The 16,707-nt window shown below is 46.1% G+C and overlaps 1 protein-coding gene and 1 long non-coding RNA gene across 2 annotated transcripts in view; one reads left to right on the forward strand and one right to left on the reverse strand.

Moving 5' to 3' along the window:
- LOC110389055 lies at nucleotides 115-3,350 on the forward strand. The gene is made up of 2 exons (XR_002433051.1): nucleotides 115-1,644; nucleotides 1,932-3,350. It is a non-coding gene; the product is annotated as an uncharacterized LOC110389055 (long non-coding RNA).
- The window catches only part of SIN3B (SIN3 transcription regulator family member B), a 13,895-nt gene continuing 1,254 nt past the window's right edge, over nucleotides 4,067-16,707 (reverse strand). Inside the window, exons 2-19 of the mRNA XM_021378948.1 lie at nucleotides 16,357-16,463; nucleotides 15,685-15,838; nucleotides 14,428-14,691; nucleotides 13,920-14,063; nucleotides 13,573-13,695; nucleotides 12,987-13,076; nucleotides 12,438-12,556; nucleotides 11,912-12,119; nucleotides 11,139-11,255; nucleotides 10,546-10,784; nucleotides 9,751-9,934; nucleotides 8,937-9,531; nucleotides 8,286-8,455; nucleotides 7,552-7,725; nucleotides 7,179-7,271; nucleotides 6,801-6,895; nucleotides 6,243-6,447; nucleotides 4,067-5,865 (exon numbers count right to left, since the gene is read on the reverse strand). Of these exons, the coding sequence (XP_021234623.1) occupies nucleotides 5,635-5,865; nucleotides 6,243-6,447; nucleotides 6,801-6,895; nucleotides 7,179-7,271; nucleotides 7,552-7,725; nucleotides 8,286-8,455; nucleotides 8,937-9,531; nucleotides 9,751-9,934; nucleotides 10,546-10,784; nucleotides 11,139-11,255; nucleotides 11,912-12,119; nucleotides 12,438-12,556; nucleotides 12,987-13,076; nucleotides 13,573-13,695; nucleotides 13,920-14,063; nucleotides 14,428-14,691; nucleotides 15,685-15,838; nucleotides 16,357-16,463 (3,312 nt within the window). The 3' untranslated portion in view covers nucleotides 4,067-5,634. The remainder of the gene's footprint in view (nucleotides 5,866-6,242; nucleotides 6,448-6,800; nucleotides 6,896-7,178; nucleotides 7,272-7,551; nucleotides 7,726-8,285; nucleotides 8,456-8,936; nucleotides 9,532-9,750; nucleotides 9,935-10,545; nucleotides 10,785-11,138; nucleotides 11,256-11,911; nucleotides 12,120-12,437; nucleotides 12,557-12,986; nucleotides 13,077-13,572; nucleotides 13,696-13,919; nucleotides 14,064-14,427; nucleotides 14,692-15,684; nucleotides 15,839-16,356; nucleotides 16,464-16,707) is intronic.

The following is a 16,707-nucleotide window of genomic DNA, read 5'->3' on the forward strand; positions in this document are numbered from 1 at the left end:
GGCTGGGGGCACGCACGCATCCAGACCCATAGGGGTCATTTGTCAGAGCTCAAGTGACTCAGTTGGGCCTCCTCCCTGCTCCTGGCTGTTCCTGAAAATAACAAACACAGTCACGTTTGACGCACTTTGAATTAGGTTGAGTGTAAACTGCATTGAAACTCCTCTGGGCTCCGTGTCCAGCAGCATCCTTCTGCTCAAGAGGGATCTAAGTGGCTCCGTGTGGTGTTTGAGGTCCTTTCCCATGCTGATTCAATGCATTCGGAAGACGTCATCCCCACACACAGGCACGGAGTGCTGGAGGGCCACAGCCTCCCCAGCCCCTGGGGCTGCACAGGGCTCTCTCAGAGCCTCATGTTGGGACGGTTTGGGGTTTCGTTTCTGCCCCCCAGTCCCTGTGCTGGGCTCGGCCCACCACAGTTGTGTTTCTTTATTTCTGATCCTGCTTCCCTCCCTCCTTGCCCTTGCTGCTGAGGTTAATTAAAGGCCACGGGAGGCGGATCTGTTTGCATCTGAAGGAAGCAGCACCGCAGTGCTGTGATACACAGAGATGAGTGGTGAGGTTCCGGCCCGATGGAGATGTGCTGCTTCCGCTGATAGGAAGGAGCTGGGTGAGCAGAGCCCTCCCGCAGGAGAGGGGCCAGCGTGGGCTGGGGAAGCCTCTGCGCTTGGGCAGATAAAGCTGAACTGCAGCCACTCGTGCCCACACAGAGCTGTGTTTTTCCAGAGATGTGCTGTCTCCACCCAGCACCCCCAGGAGAGCAGAGCGCTCCCTGTTCACCACAACCTTCTGCCTACACAGAGCTGTGGAGCCATAGGATGGTTGAAGTTGGAAGGGACCACAAAGATCACCCAGTTCCAGCCCTGTGGCTCTGGGGAGCTGCAGGAGGGAATCCTTATGTTGGGAGATGTTATCAAGATCCATTGCTACATGATCCCATCTTCTCCAACTCTTTGAGAGAGTAAGGCCCTCCTGTGCTCTCACACCATTGGGAAAATCCCAAATCCTCTCCCATCGCCTGTGTGGGCCCTTCCCAGCAACAAGGGTGCAGCCCAGGGTGCTGGGCCAGGGCTGCTGCTCTGTGAGGTAAGGACGGAGCTGGAGCCCGGGTGGTAGGAACTGTAAATTTGGTTTGGCAACCTGAGGAGCAGTTCGTTTCTTTTTCTTCAGTGTATGAATGGCCTCTTCTGTGAAGGCTGCAACTCTGAGCCTGGCTGCTGTTTGATGAGATTCCTCTATTCCGAGGAGAAAATGATCCTATTTCCTTTGCTTTCCCCATATTCCCACACCCCTGTGCTGAGCGTGTTGAGAGGTGGGGTTCCGCTGGCAGGGACAGGGAAGATGCAATGTTAGATGTTTTGCTTTTGTGATTCTCTCAGGATTTATGAACCATTACAACATGACTCATGCAGCCGCATATTTTCCATGCCTCAACCAGGATCCTTTCCATGCTCTGTATGCGAAAAATTAGCCATAATCAGGTTCAGATAGTGTGCAAATCGCAGCCCTGCTTCCTATGGCCAGGTCTCTGGAGTGGAGCAGGGAGAGGTTACTCACTGCTCTATCCTTCATTTTTCAGATGCTGTGTGATCTTTAGTGATTGCTGTAGATGCAGAACAGCTTGCTAGAAAATTTTCATGCCAGAGGTTTGTCACAGCTTGTTAACATCTCATGTGCTCCCTTCCCTGTGGGGTAACAGTTAGGTTTTAAAGCTGTTCGTTGTGCAATAGGTATCTCCTGGGAGAAAGCACTCTGCTGAAATAGCTCTGAGCCCCAAGCATGTAGGGTTGGAACACAGGGGAGGGATTATAGAGCTGTGAGGGAGGGTACAAGCAGCACCTGCCCTGCCCCAAATGGTACCCTTAGGGTCTGGGTGATCTGACTTTGGGATTCAGATGCTCATAATGGGGCTCAGATTCCTGCTCTGTTCCAGGAGCTCAGCTGCAAACCAGCAGGTGTGAGGAGAGAGCTCTTGGTGCAGGCTGAGCTCGTGTTCCTGCTGCAGAACGAGAGGCAGTGGCTCCGGGCAGAGCCACAGGAGCACGCAGCGTTTCCACTGCTGTCAGCACAACCTCACATTTTCCGTGCATGCAATGCTGCTTTTCCCAGCCACTGGGTGTGCGAGCATCGGAGCCTCCTCCAAATCGCGGCACAGAAAACCTCCACGGAGCACTGAGCAAGAAACGCGGGTCCTCCCAGCCCAGGTTTGTCTCTGCTAAGCCCAGCACCTCCAAGAGGACACTTCTGTGTAAAATGCACTGCGTCCTCCGTGATGTCACCACCATCATTGAAATCAAATTATTCGTGCCGTTTATTCACCGGAGGATTGATCGTTAGCGGAACAGCAGTTTGTTTCCCTGCGAGCAGGCGCTGTGCTGCATGGAAAGCGGAGTCGCCCTTTGTTATGGCAACGGAAGCGTTGAGGATGATGTAAAGGAAACTCCTATCAGATCTGGGTCACATCACTACAGCTCAGTCTGCACACTGCTCTCATCCATTTGTTGCGCAGAGCTCCCAGGGAATGGTCCAACATGTTATTACCCAGGAATTTGGGGAGATTGAGGGGAAGGCGGGTGGGGGTTATTTTCATGGTTGTAGTTTTCCCTTCTTAACCTGGAGCAGATGTGCTGATAGATTTTGGAGCTGGAATCAGGCACTGCAGGGGCTGCCGTACGGAGCATGCGAGCAGTGGGGCTGGGCCCGGACCTTGGTTTTGCACCACACCTCTCCCAGCAAAGGTGCTGCTAGGAATGAAGCAACACACAGAGCTGTGCGCGAGCGGCTCCGCAGGATGTTTTCTTTTGAAATCTGTTTCGACACGGAGCAACTGTGCCACCTCACGGCCGCCTGTGCTCTCAGCTGCGCTCCAGCAGCGCTCCTGGCAGCACAGTGTGTGCGGAGCTGCAGGCGCTGCCTTCCCACGCGGGATCTCCGGCTGCACTGCGTGTAGGAAACCTTTCCCTTTCGTGTTACGCAGTGCGCTCACTTAACCACGCTGATAAGTTTAAAGATTCGCTGCCTGCTGGAAGTGAGCTGGCACGCAGATCAGTCCAGCTGCGTGCAGCTCCCTGTAACTGCTGGAGGGCAGACTCATCCAGCCTTCCAACTGCGTTTTTCTACCGTTTAGAACTCGGTTTCAGGTGCAGGACAATCAGTTCTGGGGGTTGTCAGAAGGTTTACATCAAATCTTAAGCCCACTTAAAACACCGAGACCTGCAGACTTTTAAAATCAGTATTTTATTTGACTTGAATGTGCAAATAAATATAAAAAAAAAAAAACTACATTCAAAGAGCTGGCAAAGCAATGATAAGCCCAAAAGCAAAGATCCTTCAAAAAAAAAAAAAAAAAAAGGAAGAACGAACTCTTGATTCAAGGTCGTGCTGTAGATCCACAACAGCTGAGCTTAAACTCTCAGACATCAGCAAGCCCCTCTCAGACCTGCGCTCCCCGCTCATCCCGTCACTTCGCATCATTTGCTACCACTGGTTTTGAGACAATAGCACGACAGAGGGCCACAGCCTGTCGTAATCTGTTCGAGATTATAAATTAAAGTTTACAAAATAAGGATGCTTAAAAATACCTGAAGTACACTTAAAAATGGGGAGATGGAACAGGATGGCACGCAGGTGCGTTACCCTCGTACGCTGTGGGACACCTGGAATCAAAAGCATTTTAAGCCACGAATTGCAACCTATTGTCTAGTAAACATTTTTCTGTATCGTAAAACCATAAAATTTGGCACAGTTATCATCTCCACTGGAAGACAGCAGAGAGGTGAATGGGACTGAGGTGTATTCTGCTGAGCTGACTGGAAGAAAAAGGGATACTGTGCTTTGCACTGGGCTCGCTCCCCTCTCCCCCTTGCTCTCCCATGTCTGTGTGGACAGCATCTTTTGCCTGTTACAGCTCATCTCAGCAACCAGAATTCAACAGAGACTCAGACAATGAGAACATGAGTTCTTGAGGAGAAGTTCTCCACTGGCAGTGGTTGTGCAAGTGGCCACAAATGCCAAAGACTGGCTTCCTTCATTCCCTCCCACAGATTAATTTGCAAAAAAGACAAAGAGTCAGTACAGTTTTGTATTAAATGTACCCCAAAGGCCAATTTTTCTACGGTCAAGTGAGACAATTGCAAAACCCAACGCTGTACAGTGGAAATAACCCAGGACAAAGCCTACAGGCTGCTATTTAGGGCTGGCAGAAATCATAACCTAAAGTCAAAGCCACAAAAAAAGCATCCAGGTTGGGGGGTTATTCCCTCAAAAGCCATGAAAGGCTGCAGGTCGAGCTGAAGGAGGCTGGACCTGCCTCAGGACATTGTGTTTGTAATACACTCCATCACAGTGCCTTTGGCCCCCGAAAAACAACAGCAAAGTCAAAGTGGGGCTGCAGGACAGACACAACTGAATTTCCTTGATTTTTTCAACAGATTTAGTCAGACAGTTGATGCAGTTCTGCTCGGTTCAAGTTACTTTTTTGTTTTGCTTCTATTCAAAAAAGCTTGGGTAGAAGTATGGATGGGTTGGTGGAAAAGCTTCAGTGGTTGTGGCTGGATCTAATCCTCCCCATGACGGACTTCTGTGTGTCACTGCAAATACAGCATCTGTGCTGACCTAGCAGAAACAGCAGAATATCTGGGACAAAACTTCAGATCCAGAGCAAACACTGTGCTGCGAGAGCTCCATCTACTGCTGTTACGTAAGTGGTACAACCCAGCGGAACCACAGAGTCCAGGCACGCACAAGGAAAGCGAAGCGCCCGAGCACGCAGTCTCCAGAGGCTGCCAGTCAGCATGCAAAATACCAAAACGAATCAGACCAGGCCTCGCAATGGATATTGCTCTCCACGCTCACGCTTCAAGCGGCTTCAGATCTGAGCCGGCAGCCTGCAGCAGGTCATAAATTCACAGAGCAATGAGATGGGCTCTGCGGGCCGTGGCTCTCCTGTGCCGCACAGTTCTCCCCAGCACTGCAGCTCAGTTTCTTCCCCTTAGTTCACACTCCAAAATACTCAGCTGGTGAGTGGGAGTTAGAGCGGACAAGATGCTGCTCACCCTTGTCTCAGTTTCGACATTTTCTCACCGGAGCACCAGTAACAAACACTGCATTCGTTGCCTTAATTAGTACACGCAGATAATGAAGCAGCCTGCAGCAAGGCTGGCAATCCGTGCCACGCTGGCACCCGGAGGTTGCACTGAAGAGTTCTGCAGGCTCCAAGACGGCACAAATTCAGGAAGATAGGGCACATTAAACTTTTCAAAGTGGAAGCAGCTGCCAGCATTTGCCAAGCACCAGCCAACTCCTCCTGTGGGACAAAGCCACCAGTGGTAGGTCTCCAGGAGCCTGACCCACTCATTCTCCCTTCCCGTGCTGGCTGGTCAGCAGTGGCCTAAGGCTAGGAAACTACCAAAAAGTGTGTGGCAATGCCAAGAGCCCTCCTCCTTAAAGCTGTTAGGTCTCTTCATGATGACTGGAGGATTACACTGCAAGGAGACAAGTCTATGCCATATGGAAAATACATTATAATCCAAAGTAAAATGCTGTTTGGATAAATACCATTAATACATACATTGCATTCCCACCACTATTCTCGGAGTAAATGTGTTTCACCAGCCAAGACCCAGGCACAAATCTCCTCATGGTGAAGCTGGACGGCGACTGTACTGAACTCTGTATCTGTTCACGGGGACTCCATGGACATTCACTGTCTCACAAGTTGTTTTACAGGGCACCATCTCCTCATCTTCATCTCCCATTAGCCAATCTTGAACGACATCAGCTGCCTCCATAGTCACATTCTCTTCTAGCCATCTGTTGTGCCATTCTTCAAACTGCTGATGGTGCTTTAACAGCACCATTGGCTGTACCTGAAAGCAGAATAGTAAAAAAATCACGGAGAGGTTTCTGAGCAAGAAGTCAAAACCTTCACCTCTTTGTATGTCCAAGACAGGCATGCTCTACAACACAACACAAACAGAAAAGCCACGTAGCTGCCTTTAAAGATCTCTATTCCTTAATGTTTGCCACTCCCCTTTAAAATTTGCAAGGTAAAGACTGCTACACTAAACTAAAGTACAGAACATTTACCATCTCTCTTCCTTGTTTCATCCAACACAGAGAAGTAACTTCTGGGTGTAGTTTGCAGGAGTTCAGCCACAAGACTTCCTATCAATACCTGTCTTTTGGCTGAAATATTCTCTCTCTGCTATTGCCTAAGCTACCAAGGTAGTAATAGGAGATGCACCTGCTTGGCTCGGCAGAGCGCTCCCCGCCTGTACATGTAATCCTCCGAGTTCATGATGAACATCATTTTGTGGGTGTTGAGCTTGAACCGACAGTCCACATTGCACGCGCTCTCTACCCCAATCAGTCTCTTCCAGGAGCTCTTCACCTCACTCCGCAGAGCTCTCACTTGCTTACACTGCCACTTGCGAAATTTTTTTAGGTTTCTAGAACAAAACAAAGATTATGAAGCATTTGTCACATGTGTTTATCCACCCTCTTAAGCCAGTAGAGCTGACAGCACAAGTATGAAATGTATGTTTCCACATTTAGTTTCAGACTCTCAACAAATAGTTACTGAAATGGAAACAAATTAGACCTCGAATTTCCCCCAGGAAGGGCTGCTTAGGCAGTCGCTCTCCATCATAAACACACCTCAGTGCAGTCCCTCTGGACCTCAGAGATGAGTGCATTTCCCCAGAACTGCCTGTGCAGCACATCACCTACAATCACTGCCACACGGTCAGAGGAAGCAGGACCAGCTGCCCCAGGTATGACTCAGGAGAGGGAGGAAGCTCACCTTTGCAGAAAAACTGGTTTCAGTAAGAAGCCATCATTCTGGTTGTTTGGAGCTCCTTCTACCCCAACGTACTGCTCCATGTAGTTAGCAAGGTGCTACAAGAGAGACCAATTTCAAGTCAAGATTTCTCTCAAGACAAACACTGCTGCAAAGGACTGGTTTATTTCCAGCCGCTCTTTAAGAAGCTGATGGTATCTCACCTAACCCCATGACAATTTATGTTGGAACTGTTTCATTAACATACACACTGCTGTCAATGACCATACCTCCCAGATAAGCTGGCAAACTCTCACGTTTGGGATCAAGAAAACTGAAAGGTGTTCTTACATATCTGCTTTGTCTGTGGTACAGCAGACTGCAGGGTCACCACAGTATTACCTGGACCTCCACCGGATCTTCTGTTTGGGTTTCTTCTGTATCCAGAAGCTCGATGGTCATGATCACCTGTCCTTTCCGCTGCAGAAACATTACCTGTAGTAAAGTGACAGGTGAAAGATGTTGGCCACATGGGTCCACAACAAAATGATGGATATTCACAAGTCATTTGCACAACAAATACAAGAACAGGAGAGGCATAAGCAGCAAGGCTTTTCAGTGAGTCAATATGCCACCTCACTGTCTATGCTGGTTTTGGTACCCCTCTCTCCATATTGCTGTCTCTCAACACTGTGGCCTTGGAGCTTTCAAACCCATTTCTCCCAGGTGAAGCGGTACGGTCACTTTATGAAGTTTCCTGGCAGTGGGTTCTCACCTTGAAACAGTTCTCATCCGCCATGCAACGTTCAGCCTTCCACTGATAGCTGGTCTCCTTTGCTGCCCGGACACACCTAGAGGATAGGTTACCTCCAGCAGCACCTCGCTTCCTTTCGTTCAAGTAGAGCTCGACAACCTTCAAGCAGATGTCATCGCTCACTAGATGGTGAAGCTTCCATTAAAAAAGGGGAGAATTCAGTTAGCAAGTCTGGGCCAAGAGTAAACGTCAATGTGTTATGAAAGGAATGCAAAACTCAGCATGGCACCACACAAACTACCGAAGTTTTAACTCCTGAGACTTTACACCCTTTATTTTCTCTTTCGTTACATTACAATATAAGGAACAAAGGAGAGTAAGGAGCTAAACTGCCTAACTGTATAAAAAACAACAAGAGAAACCCCCCCAGAAAATTAGAAGACAGATATTGTGCAGAAAGGACAGAGCCTTTCTTTTGCCTTTGATTTACGGAAATCAGAACTGTGAAGTCTGGATATGAAGAAGTGCTGGAAAAGGCCAGGAAGGGTCAGTCCCCTCAGGTGGTCCCTGTACTACAGCTGATACTGAACTATCTCAATGAACTTTTTTTAAGCCCTTTACACCACAGATTTAACTTCTATACATTTGCTGAAAGTTTTATGAGTTCTTGCATTACAGGGTGCTGTGAGAAAGCTATTTGTCCATAGAAGGGAAACATGCTGTCCTCCACAGAGCACAGTCATCAAACTAGTTACCTGGCGGACAATATTCTGCACCAGTTTGTCCATAGTAAAGCCAATATAGGCATGGATAGTGAACATCTCCCTTAGTGTGTCCTCATACTGTGTCGGGTCAATATTCCCATCCAGCAGACTCCTCACCATATCCAGGAACGCAGGGTAGTACTCCTCCAGTTCCACTTCACCTGGACAGGGGACAAGAGCAGTCACTTACTACATGCAAGAGGCAGAGTGAAGTCAGGAGGTGGACAGGACAGCACTGCTCAAGAACCAGGACATTCAGTACTGGGAGCACCTTTACAGAGTTCTCCCTGAGGAGTGCTGACAGACTGTAACAGTTCTTCCTCAGGCTCTTCTGTGATACTTCCAGTGGTTAACTGTTTCATCAGAGAGCCACTCACATTTTACAACAAAGTAACAGATTAATACAAGACACTTTAATCTGACAGCTGTGTCCAAAAATTATATGAACTATGCATGAAAGCCCTCAAAGGACAGATTACAAATGAGCTGTCCTGCCAAATCAGCTTTATCCATGAACTGCAAATAGAGCAGAGGTTTGTACCTCCACATTCCTTGCCCACTGGTGTCAGTTACCCAGATATATACCATCTAGCACTAACAACCAGAACATTAAGAATGGACTGTGTCCAAGAGTATTCTTACTTGGTTGCTTCAGTCTCAGTTCCATGGCTGGATCATTGGTCTTTTCTTTTCTCCCCTCACAAAGGAGTTTCTCTCTCTCTTTTTCAGTCCGATATTCTAGAAGCTGCTTCTGCGCTTGGCGATAAATCTTTAGGAGCCTTGAGCACAGAGTCTGATGAAGGCGGAGGAAGAAATACCAATTATTATTGACAAAGAACAGACTGTAAACATCATCCAGAGTGTTATGGGGCTCAGCAGCTGTAACATCACAGAAGATTGCTTTTGTTTCCAAAGGACTGCTTGGAGGCCCAGGCACATGCTTTTTCCGTAGCTCAGGAGTATCCAGGTTCTGCCCCTGATGGTTCTCTCTGTCTTCATCCGTTGATTCTTCAGAAATACTGTGTTCAGGGGGCTGAGAGAAAAACAGCTCAGGTATGAAGTGGTGCACTATCTGCCGAATGGTTGCTTGATCCTCCTTTTGGATGGTAGGCTGACGTTTTACATAATAGCTGATAAGAGATGCTGCATCTTCCAAAATCTGCTTATCTTCATAGATAAAGATAAGATGAGGCTCGTTTGTGGACGAACTTCTCCCCTCTGAATGCTGCTCCTGATGCTGTAATCAAGAGACAAACAGATAAAGATCCTTCCACTCCATGCTCAAGAGCCATTCCTGCCAGAAGAAATAAGCCAGGATTAACGCTGTGCTTGGGACAGTCGTTTTTGACTGAGAACTCTTCAGAGCACCTCAAGAAGATCCCAGGCACGGAGCAAACCTTCAGACGATACTATAAATGAAGGACAAACAGAACTAATTCTTTGCTAGCATACATACCTCATCATAGACACTCTCAATTTCATTCAGCAAGCTCTTGGAGCGCAAAGCTTTGGTGTCATTTTGTTTGAAGTTGACAGCCTGGTGGTCAAGGGACTTCAGGTAGGCTTTCTCGTACTGCTCACGCCAAATTTTGTTGAAGCCCTGCTGCGCCTCCCGCCACTCCTCCTCTTTTGCTTTCAATCTGCATAAATGTACAATCTACTTCAGTCTGACAAGACATAATTAAAAGCACCATCACTGGAGATAAGCTATCCTTTATAGCAGTGTCTATGGAAAGCAGTTGTTTAAAAATGTGTGGGAGGAAATCCAGAAACCCACAGCAGTTTCCAACACTCACTGGAGATCATCCCACAGAACCTTTCAGCACTGCAAAGAGACTTTTTTTAATTAAAAAAACTGATGACTGAAATACTCAGAAACACCAAAACACCTACCAGCAGTACAGAGAAGGAGGGAGGACTTAAAACTCAAACTTCACTCCAACATCTATCTAAAAAACATGATTTTCTTTTTAAGCACAGTCTGAGAACTCTAAATACAGAGAGAAGCATTTTCAATAAGCTACTGAAGTATTTTAGATACTTCTAACGAGCTGCTAAAATATTTGTCATTTCAGAAGTAAACAAAATCTACTTCATTTCCTATTTCTGTACTTTATTATAATCTAAGGAAATAAAAACCAAGTTACTCATTGGAAAAAAAAAAGGAAAAAAAACCACCACAAAAACAAGCTTTACAATCCTGTATTGGTTTCTTAGAGGCCCCAGGTGAGTGTGGGAGAATGGGAATTACCTCTTAAGAACAACTGGAACTGCAGTAACTGGGTTTTTTTTCAGACTTTCAATGATCTCTGGTGCTTTGTCACCATAGATGCGGTAGATGGCCCTGCGCTGGATCACTTCTGATGTTCCTCCCAAGCAATCATCCAGGCGAAATTTTTCCTGATCCTCTTGAGTCAGGCGAGACAGCTTTTTCTGCACACTCTCCAGCACACGTATTGTGGCTAAATTGGTCTCCAAGACAACATCCAACTGTTAAAAGAGTCCACGAAGACACAGTTTAAGAATGCTGACAGCAGGAAGACGGAGATGAGCAGTGCCCAGGTCTGCTGCCCACTGGGTGGAGCTAAGAAGCATCAGCAAGGCTTCTTACTGGAAAACAGACCCATGCCAGTTCTCCAAAGGTAACATGCTTTCCAGAACTGGATCACGCCTAAAAGAACTATTAGACTCTAAGCAAGTGGGAAAACACCAAACTCTAGCTCAAACTAATGAACACTAATAAAACTTCCAGTATTTGGCTAATGATTAGTTCAGTAAAAATCCTCAGTGGCTGGAAGTTTTGCTTTCTGAGGGGGGAGAATGGAAGCTGAGTAGCAGAGGTACCTCAAACCGCTCATCCTCACAGCGGTGCAGCTGTTCCTCATAAGGAGTCTTCTTGGAGCTGACAAAAGTTGAGTCTTCAGACCAGGATGGAAATGAAACCCAGGTATCATTTAACACCTGCAACAGTGCAAAGATACGTCATTGAACAATGCCTTAGGAGCACAAGCTGCTCTAAGAGGTCTGATACTTCTCTATTTTATTTTTGCCCAGTTCTTCCTTGAGTTTCTACTGGAAGTTTCAGCCTAGCTAACACCGTCACAACTACTCTGAGATAATTAGAGGTCTGTGTAGAAATGCATCAGAGTTCAAAAGCAGCTTCACCATCTTCTCTCAAAGCAGAGATCATTGCAGTAAAGGAGACAACAGGGAACAGTGGGAGTAGATATCTGTCCTCAGTGACAGCAGTGCCTACAACACTGGCTCACAGTGCTCCTTCAGGAGAAACACTGCTTCCAAAGGTTAGGAGTCTCCTGCTAGAGAAATAATTTCCACCCTATTAATGCTCTTCTGTCTATACAAATAAATTTGTGTATGCACACACACTCAAAAGAGATTAAACTGAAAGAAGTGACTCGAGATGTGTTTAGATAAATCTAGTAAGCTGAATGTGGATACTCATTTCAATGAAGTGGATGAATAACTGATGCAAAACTAAAGATGGATCGTCAGAGTTAGAGAGAGGAATCCACGTGCAGAAGCTGTACTATCTGCCCCACTTCAAGTTATGTAAGTACAGTGTTTGTAGGTGGATTTAGTGGATGATCTCAAAGTACCTCCTTGCAAATGGCTGTTCTTCCACTGCACTTTGGCTGCTGATAGGTTTTTGGGAGAGCACGGTAACTTGATCCAATGCGTTTGCAGGAAGCATAATCTATCTCCCGACTCATTCCATCTCCAGATCGGTCACTCAGTGGAGAAGCAAACGAAAGCTCTTTCACACCAAGAAAGGACTTGAACTGTGCAAACAGCTCTGGAAATTTCCTTCAAAAACACAAATAAGCACAATCTATGTTATTTCATTCTGACAGTTTTAGGGTGGCTAATACTTGTCATAAAAGTGTGAAATCTAAATAAACTCCTCCCCAAAAAGCTCCTCAAGAGCTGTGTAGATACGTTAAAAAGATTCCAATGCCATTATTTCTCTCTGTGGATTAGGTTTGCATTGCTGGCATGCTACCTAGAAGGTACTTCCGATGTTGAATTCAAAGCTTCAGTGACAAAGCTCACAGCGCCTACCAAAAATCAACAGAGCAAGGCTAAAAAAGACCAATGCAGCAGAGATGGCCATCAGTAACTTACCCTAAAAATGGTGTAACTAGCTGGAGCAGTTCAGACCCAGAGACCAACTCCTGGTTGAAGAGAGCAATGCAGCGGAGAAAATTTTCATAGACTTCCTGACTCTTTAGCACCCTACGCACCTACAGTTTGGAAAGAAATTATCAAACCACTTAAATGCCACTTTAATTAGAGTTCATATTCTAAGAAGTCTGAACCACAGGTGTGGAGACCAACCTCTATTTGCACTGCAACATAAAAAGAGAACATTCCCCAAAAGTCTCAGTTTCAAACAGTAATTTAGTAGCTACATATAGTTACTATGAGGAAATACTGCTGAAAAGTACAGAAAAGCATACGTGTCAGAGACAAGCATTCAGGAAAAGGTTAATGATCAGTTTCCATTCTTCCAAACCCATCTATTTTCTTTTTTCTTGGTCTGCCTCCCTCCGCCACTTGAAGACAGGCAATTGCTAAGTGCTGACGCAGAGATCAAATAAAAAATGAACCAAATAATAACCACACTGGTGGTTTAAAACAAGCCCACAGTGTGAGAAGAGGCCAAATACTGACCTTGTCAAAGAACGAAAACTCCTGCAGCGTTCCATATTTTCCCACTGTTGCTACAGACAGATCTTTGGTACCTCTCAGTTTCATTTTCTTCTGTTAAAAGAACAAACAATTATACTTAATATGTTGTCACTCAAATGCAATCAAATTCCACTTTGCTGACACAGAGCAGCTCTCTGCAAAGACTGATAATCGGCATTTCCCAGACAGCAATCTAGCACTGCTATGTCAAGTCCTCCACAGCAACCTCTATCAGTCGACTCCTGGCTAAGGAGAAGAACACACACACAAGAAGGATCACTTCAGGAAGAATTCCAAAGAAAAAACTCCTTTGCAGAAGCAATGAATTCACCCTTTTGGGGACCAATACTCTGCACCTAAGAGCTTGATACTCAGTATTCAACATGCTACCATATACATTTAAGAATTTTGAAAATTGCTTTCCTTACAGATTATTATTTATAAAATTGTTTCGATTTTTTTTTCCTTGTACCTAACCTACATACTTCAAAGTCACTACTCATTACAACTTTACCCAAGGAAATACATCAACAAAATGAGTAATATGAGGTCACTTGCAGAGAGATACCTTTGCTGGGCCAGAAACAGGACGCAACAGCAGCGGTCTGGATCGCTTTTTGCTGTGTTCAAGATTCTTTTCATGCTCAGTTTTCTGGACACTATTCACTTCACATGGTCCATTTCCTGTGAACTGAAGAAAATAAAGAATCGTTTCAATGCTCTCTCCTCAGTCTGTACAAATAAAGAATGCTGTTTATCTGAACAGAGAGCATGTAGTTAAGTGACCTGTTTAGTGAAATTCCCAGCAGTGAAGAGAAGCGAATTTCATCTACCGGCTGTATGTTTTTCTGTGATGTATTCTACATATAAACAGGCAGCATTAAATATTCTGCCTTGCTCTAAGCGTACACATACCAAGGACCTTTTAGCCTCTGGAAGAAACTGTCCAAACTCAGAGAGCAGATCCTCCTGTCCTCTGAACAGATTTGCTACTTCAGTAAACACTTCTTCCTCTGACATGCCTCGAAAGGGTCGACCTTTAGTGTTAAGCTGTTCTTTCTGAAAAGATACGCACAGATGTTAAACAGATATAAACACATGACTCACAACAGCCAAAAAAATATGCAACACAAATTTCATATCAGTATCAGGCAGTCCAAGGCTCTTGCAGTGCATCCTATCACACAGGATACTGCTACATCTGCTGAAGGTTAGTGAAGACAGGTCCCCATACAATCCACGTGCATCTCAGAGCCCAGGAGGTTCTACACTTTTCACACTTCTGTCATTTCACATGAATATCTACGAGGCTGTTGTTGGACAAATGCTTGGGAACTGTTCAACAGCCTGATGTTTCATTTGATAGCTGTTTGAGCAGCCACACCGCAAACCCACAATCTATCTTACATTGAAGGCGTTTTACCTGGTAAGTATGAAGAATTTCTAAAAAGGATCTGTAAATTTCTGGGTGGTCAAGGAAGCGTGTTTTGATCTTATTCACGTAACTAATAGCATTATTGAACTCTACAGAATCAGACTCCAAAGGAATTTGGGATTTGTCTTCTTTGTACGGAAGCTGATGCCTAAACTCCTCGGAACAGTCACTGTGGTTGTGCGAATTCTCCTGTGAGTAATGCAACAACAGCCCACTGCCAGGGAGAGCGCTGGGAACAGGCTCTGAGGGCACCTAGTGGCATAAGACATACAAGACAGTGACTCGTACTGAAACACAGGTGCAAGTTCAACTACAACCTAGTATCAATATTTTCGATCTGCTTAGCTAAAAAAGATTACTATGTAAAGAAATAAGGGAAAAAAAAGATTTAATTAGCTAATACATTTCCTTACCTAGGTTATTAACACCATGAGTTAAAAAACAACACATGAGACATATCTGACTTGATGAACAATCTGACTCATTGCTGCTTTTGAGTGCCCCTACATTATCCATGCTTGCGAGGCTGTACTAAGTAATGTGCACTGCAGTTTCTGTTACCACTGTTCTATTTCAGAGGAACTGTCAGTTTAAAGAAACATATTAAAATGTAAGGCTCCAAGAAGCCAAATTCCTAAGCAACAGAGAGATCTAAAAGATACATTCTGCTCCTAATTAGCATTAAACCACAAGTTTATCGGTAGCATTCAGTAATAGCTCTATTTCAGCCTCCACAACCACACAATAACAACATAAAAGGAGAGGCTAATACGTATCCAACTATAGTACAGCAGATGTCTTCCACTGCAGGATGGTAGCAATTGCATGGCAACACCTGACGTGTTCAGGCAGTAGACAAAAAATAAATTTCTCAGTTTCTCACTGAAGATTTGAAATACGATTCTTCCAGGATTTTTTTTTAAATGTGTCACTACGCATCATACATCAAGAGTCTGAGTAACAGTTCAAACCAATTCAAATCTCTGTTTTCAAATCTGACTGGAGTATTTGGAGTTGCACTGGCACTTCATGCAGGAACATCATCCTAGTGCAAGCTGAGCTAACAGCTGGTTTGAGAATAAACATTCTAATTTATACTGTAGCCGTTACCACATCTTAAAAACTATGTCAGAACTTTAGCAGTGTGCAATACGTGCAAATGTACATAGCCTAAACTGCACAAGAGATGTGTGAAGCAATACACGAACAGGATTTAGCTGGAGTACTGTGAGCTTTATAACCTACCTGACTAGTCAGCGGTGACTGTATACTTAACTTCCCATTCTTTGGAATTTCTATTCTGTATCCCAGAGGGAGGAAAGCATTGAATCCTACAATGAGGTCGGGGTGTTCATGGAACAGCTGTGAAACGCGTCGGATGACTCCAGGTGTGTCAATGCTAAAATCGAGAAGAATTTGTTACTTGTGTCTACATCAGAAATACAACTTAAGCCCAGAGCCTACAGAGGTAGGTCAGGCATCTGGCTTCTCACAGATGCCATTCACAACAAGAAAGTCTGGGAACTTCAGACCTAGGAACGAGCCCAGGCAAAGGAAGGGACCACCACCCACTGCAGCCTCCCACTGGGAACATTCTCAGAGATAAGACCGTGCGGGTTACCCAAAGTGGGCACCACCGCGAGGGCTGAGAGCTCTCAGTAATACACTTAAGATTCTTCATCTGCTTTTCCAGATCAGCGTTTCAGAGCGGGATGTAAAAATAGATTGTTCTTTTCCTGTGGCTTTCTGCCCTGGAAAACAACGAAGCGGACGGCACTGGGATGGACGCCTCCTCCCTCATCTCCAGTGCGTAACAACCGGGCCAGAACAGATGGTGGAACGATGGGGTGAAGGCTGGGGAAGCCCCCAAGGCAGAGACAGCCCCGGGAAGACCCAGAGGCAGGGGCCGGGCTTTACCTTTGGCTTTTGAACTCCTTCATGATCTCCAGGAAGCCGTTGTAGGTGGCGGGGTCACTGCCGAAGCGGATCTTCACCTGGTCCAGGTAGGAGAGCGCATCCTCCACCTGCGGGTGGGATGCTGGTGAGGCCCGTGGCGGGGCACAGGCCCGGGGGCACGGCAGAGGCCCGCAGCAGGGACACCCCCACCGCACTGAGAGCGCCGGGAGACGGGATAGAGCCCGGGGGAACGCCGCGGTACCGGAACGGGGGCCGAGAGCGCCGGCACTGCGGGACCGGGGGGAGCACAAGGGACGGGAGGATGGAGGGCCGGGGGGGCCGCGGTAACGGGGGCGGGGAACGAGCCCGAGG

The sequence above is a fragment of the Numida meleagris genome, chromosome 27 (genome assembly GCF_002078875.1).
Source record: "Numida meleagris isolate 19003 breed g44 Domestic line chromosome 27, NumMel1.0, whole genome shotgun sequence".
Lineage (NCBI taxonomy): Eukaryota > Metazoa > Chordata > Aves > Galliformes > Numididae > Numida > Numida meleagris.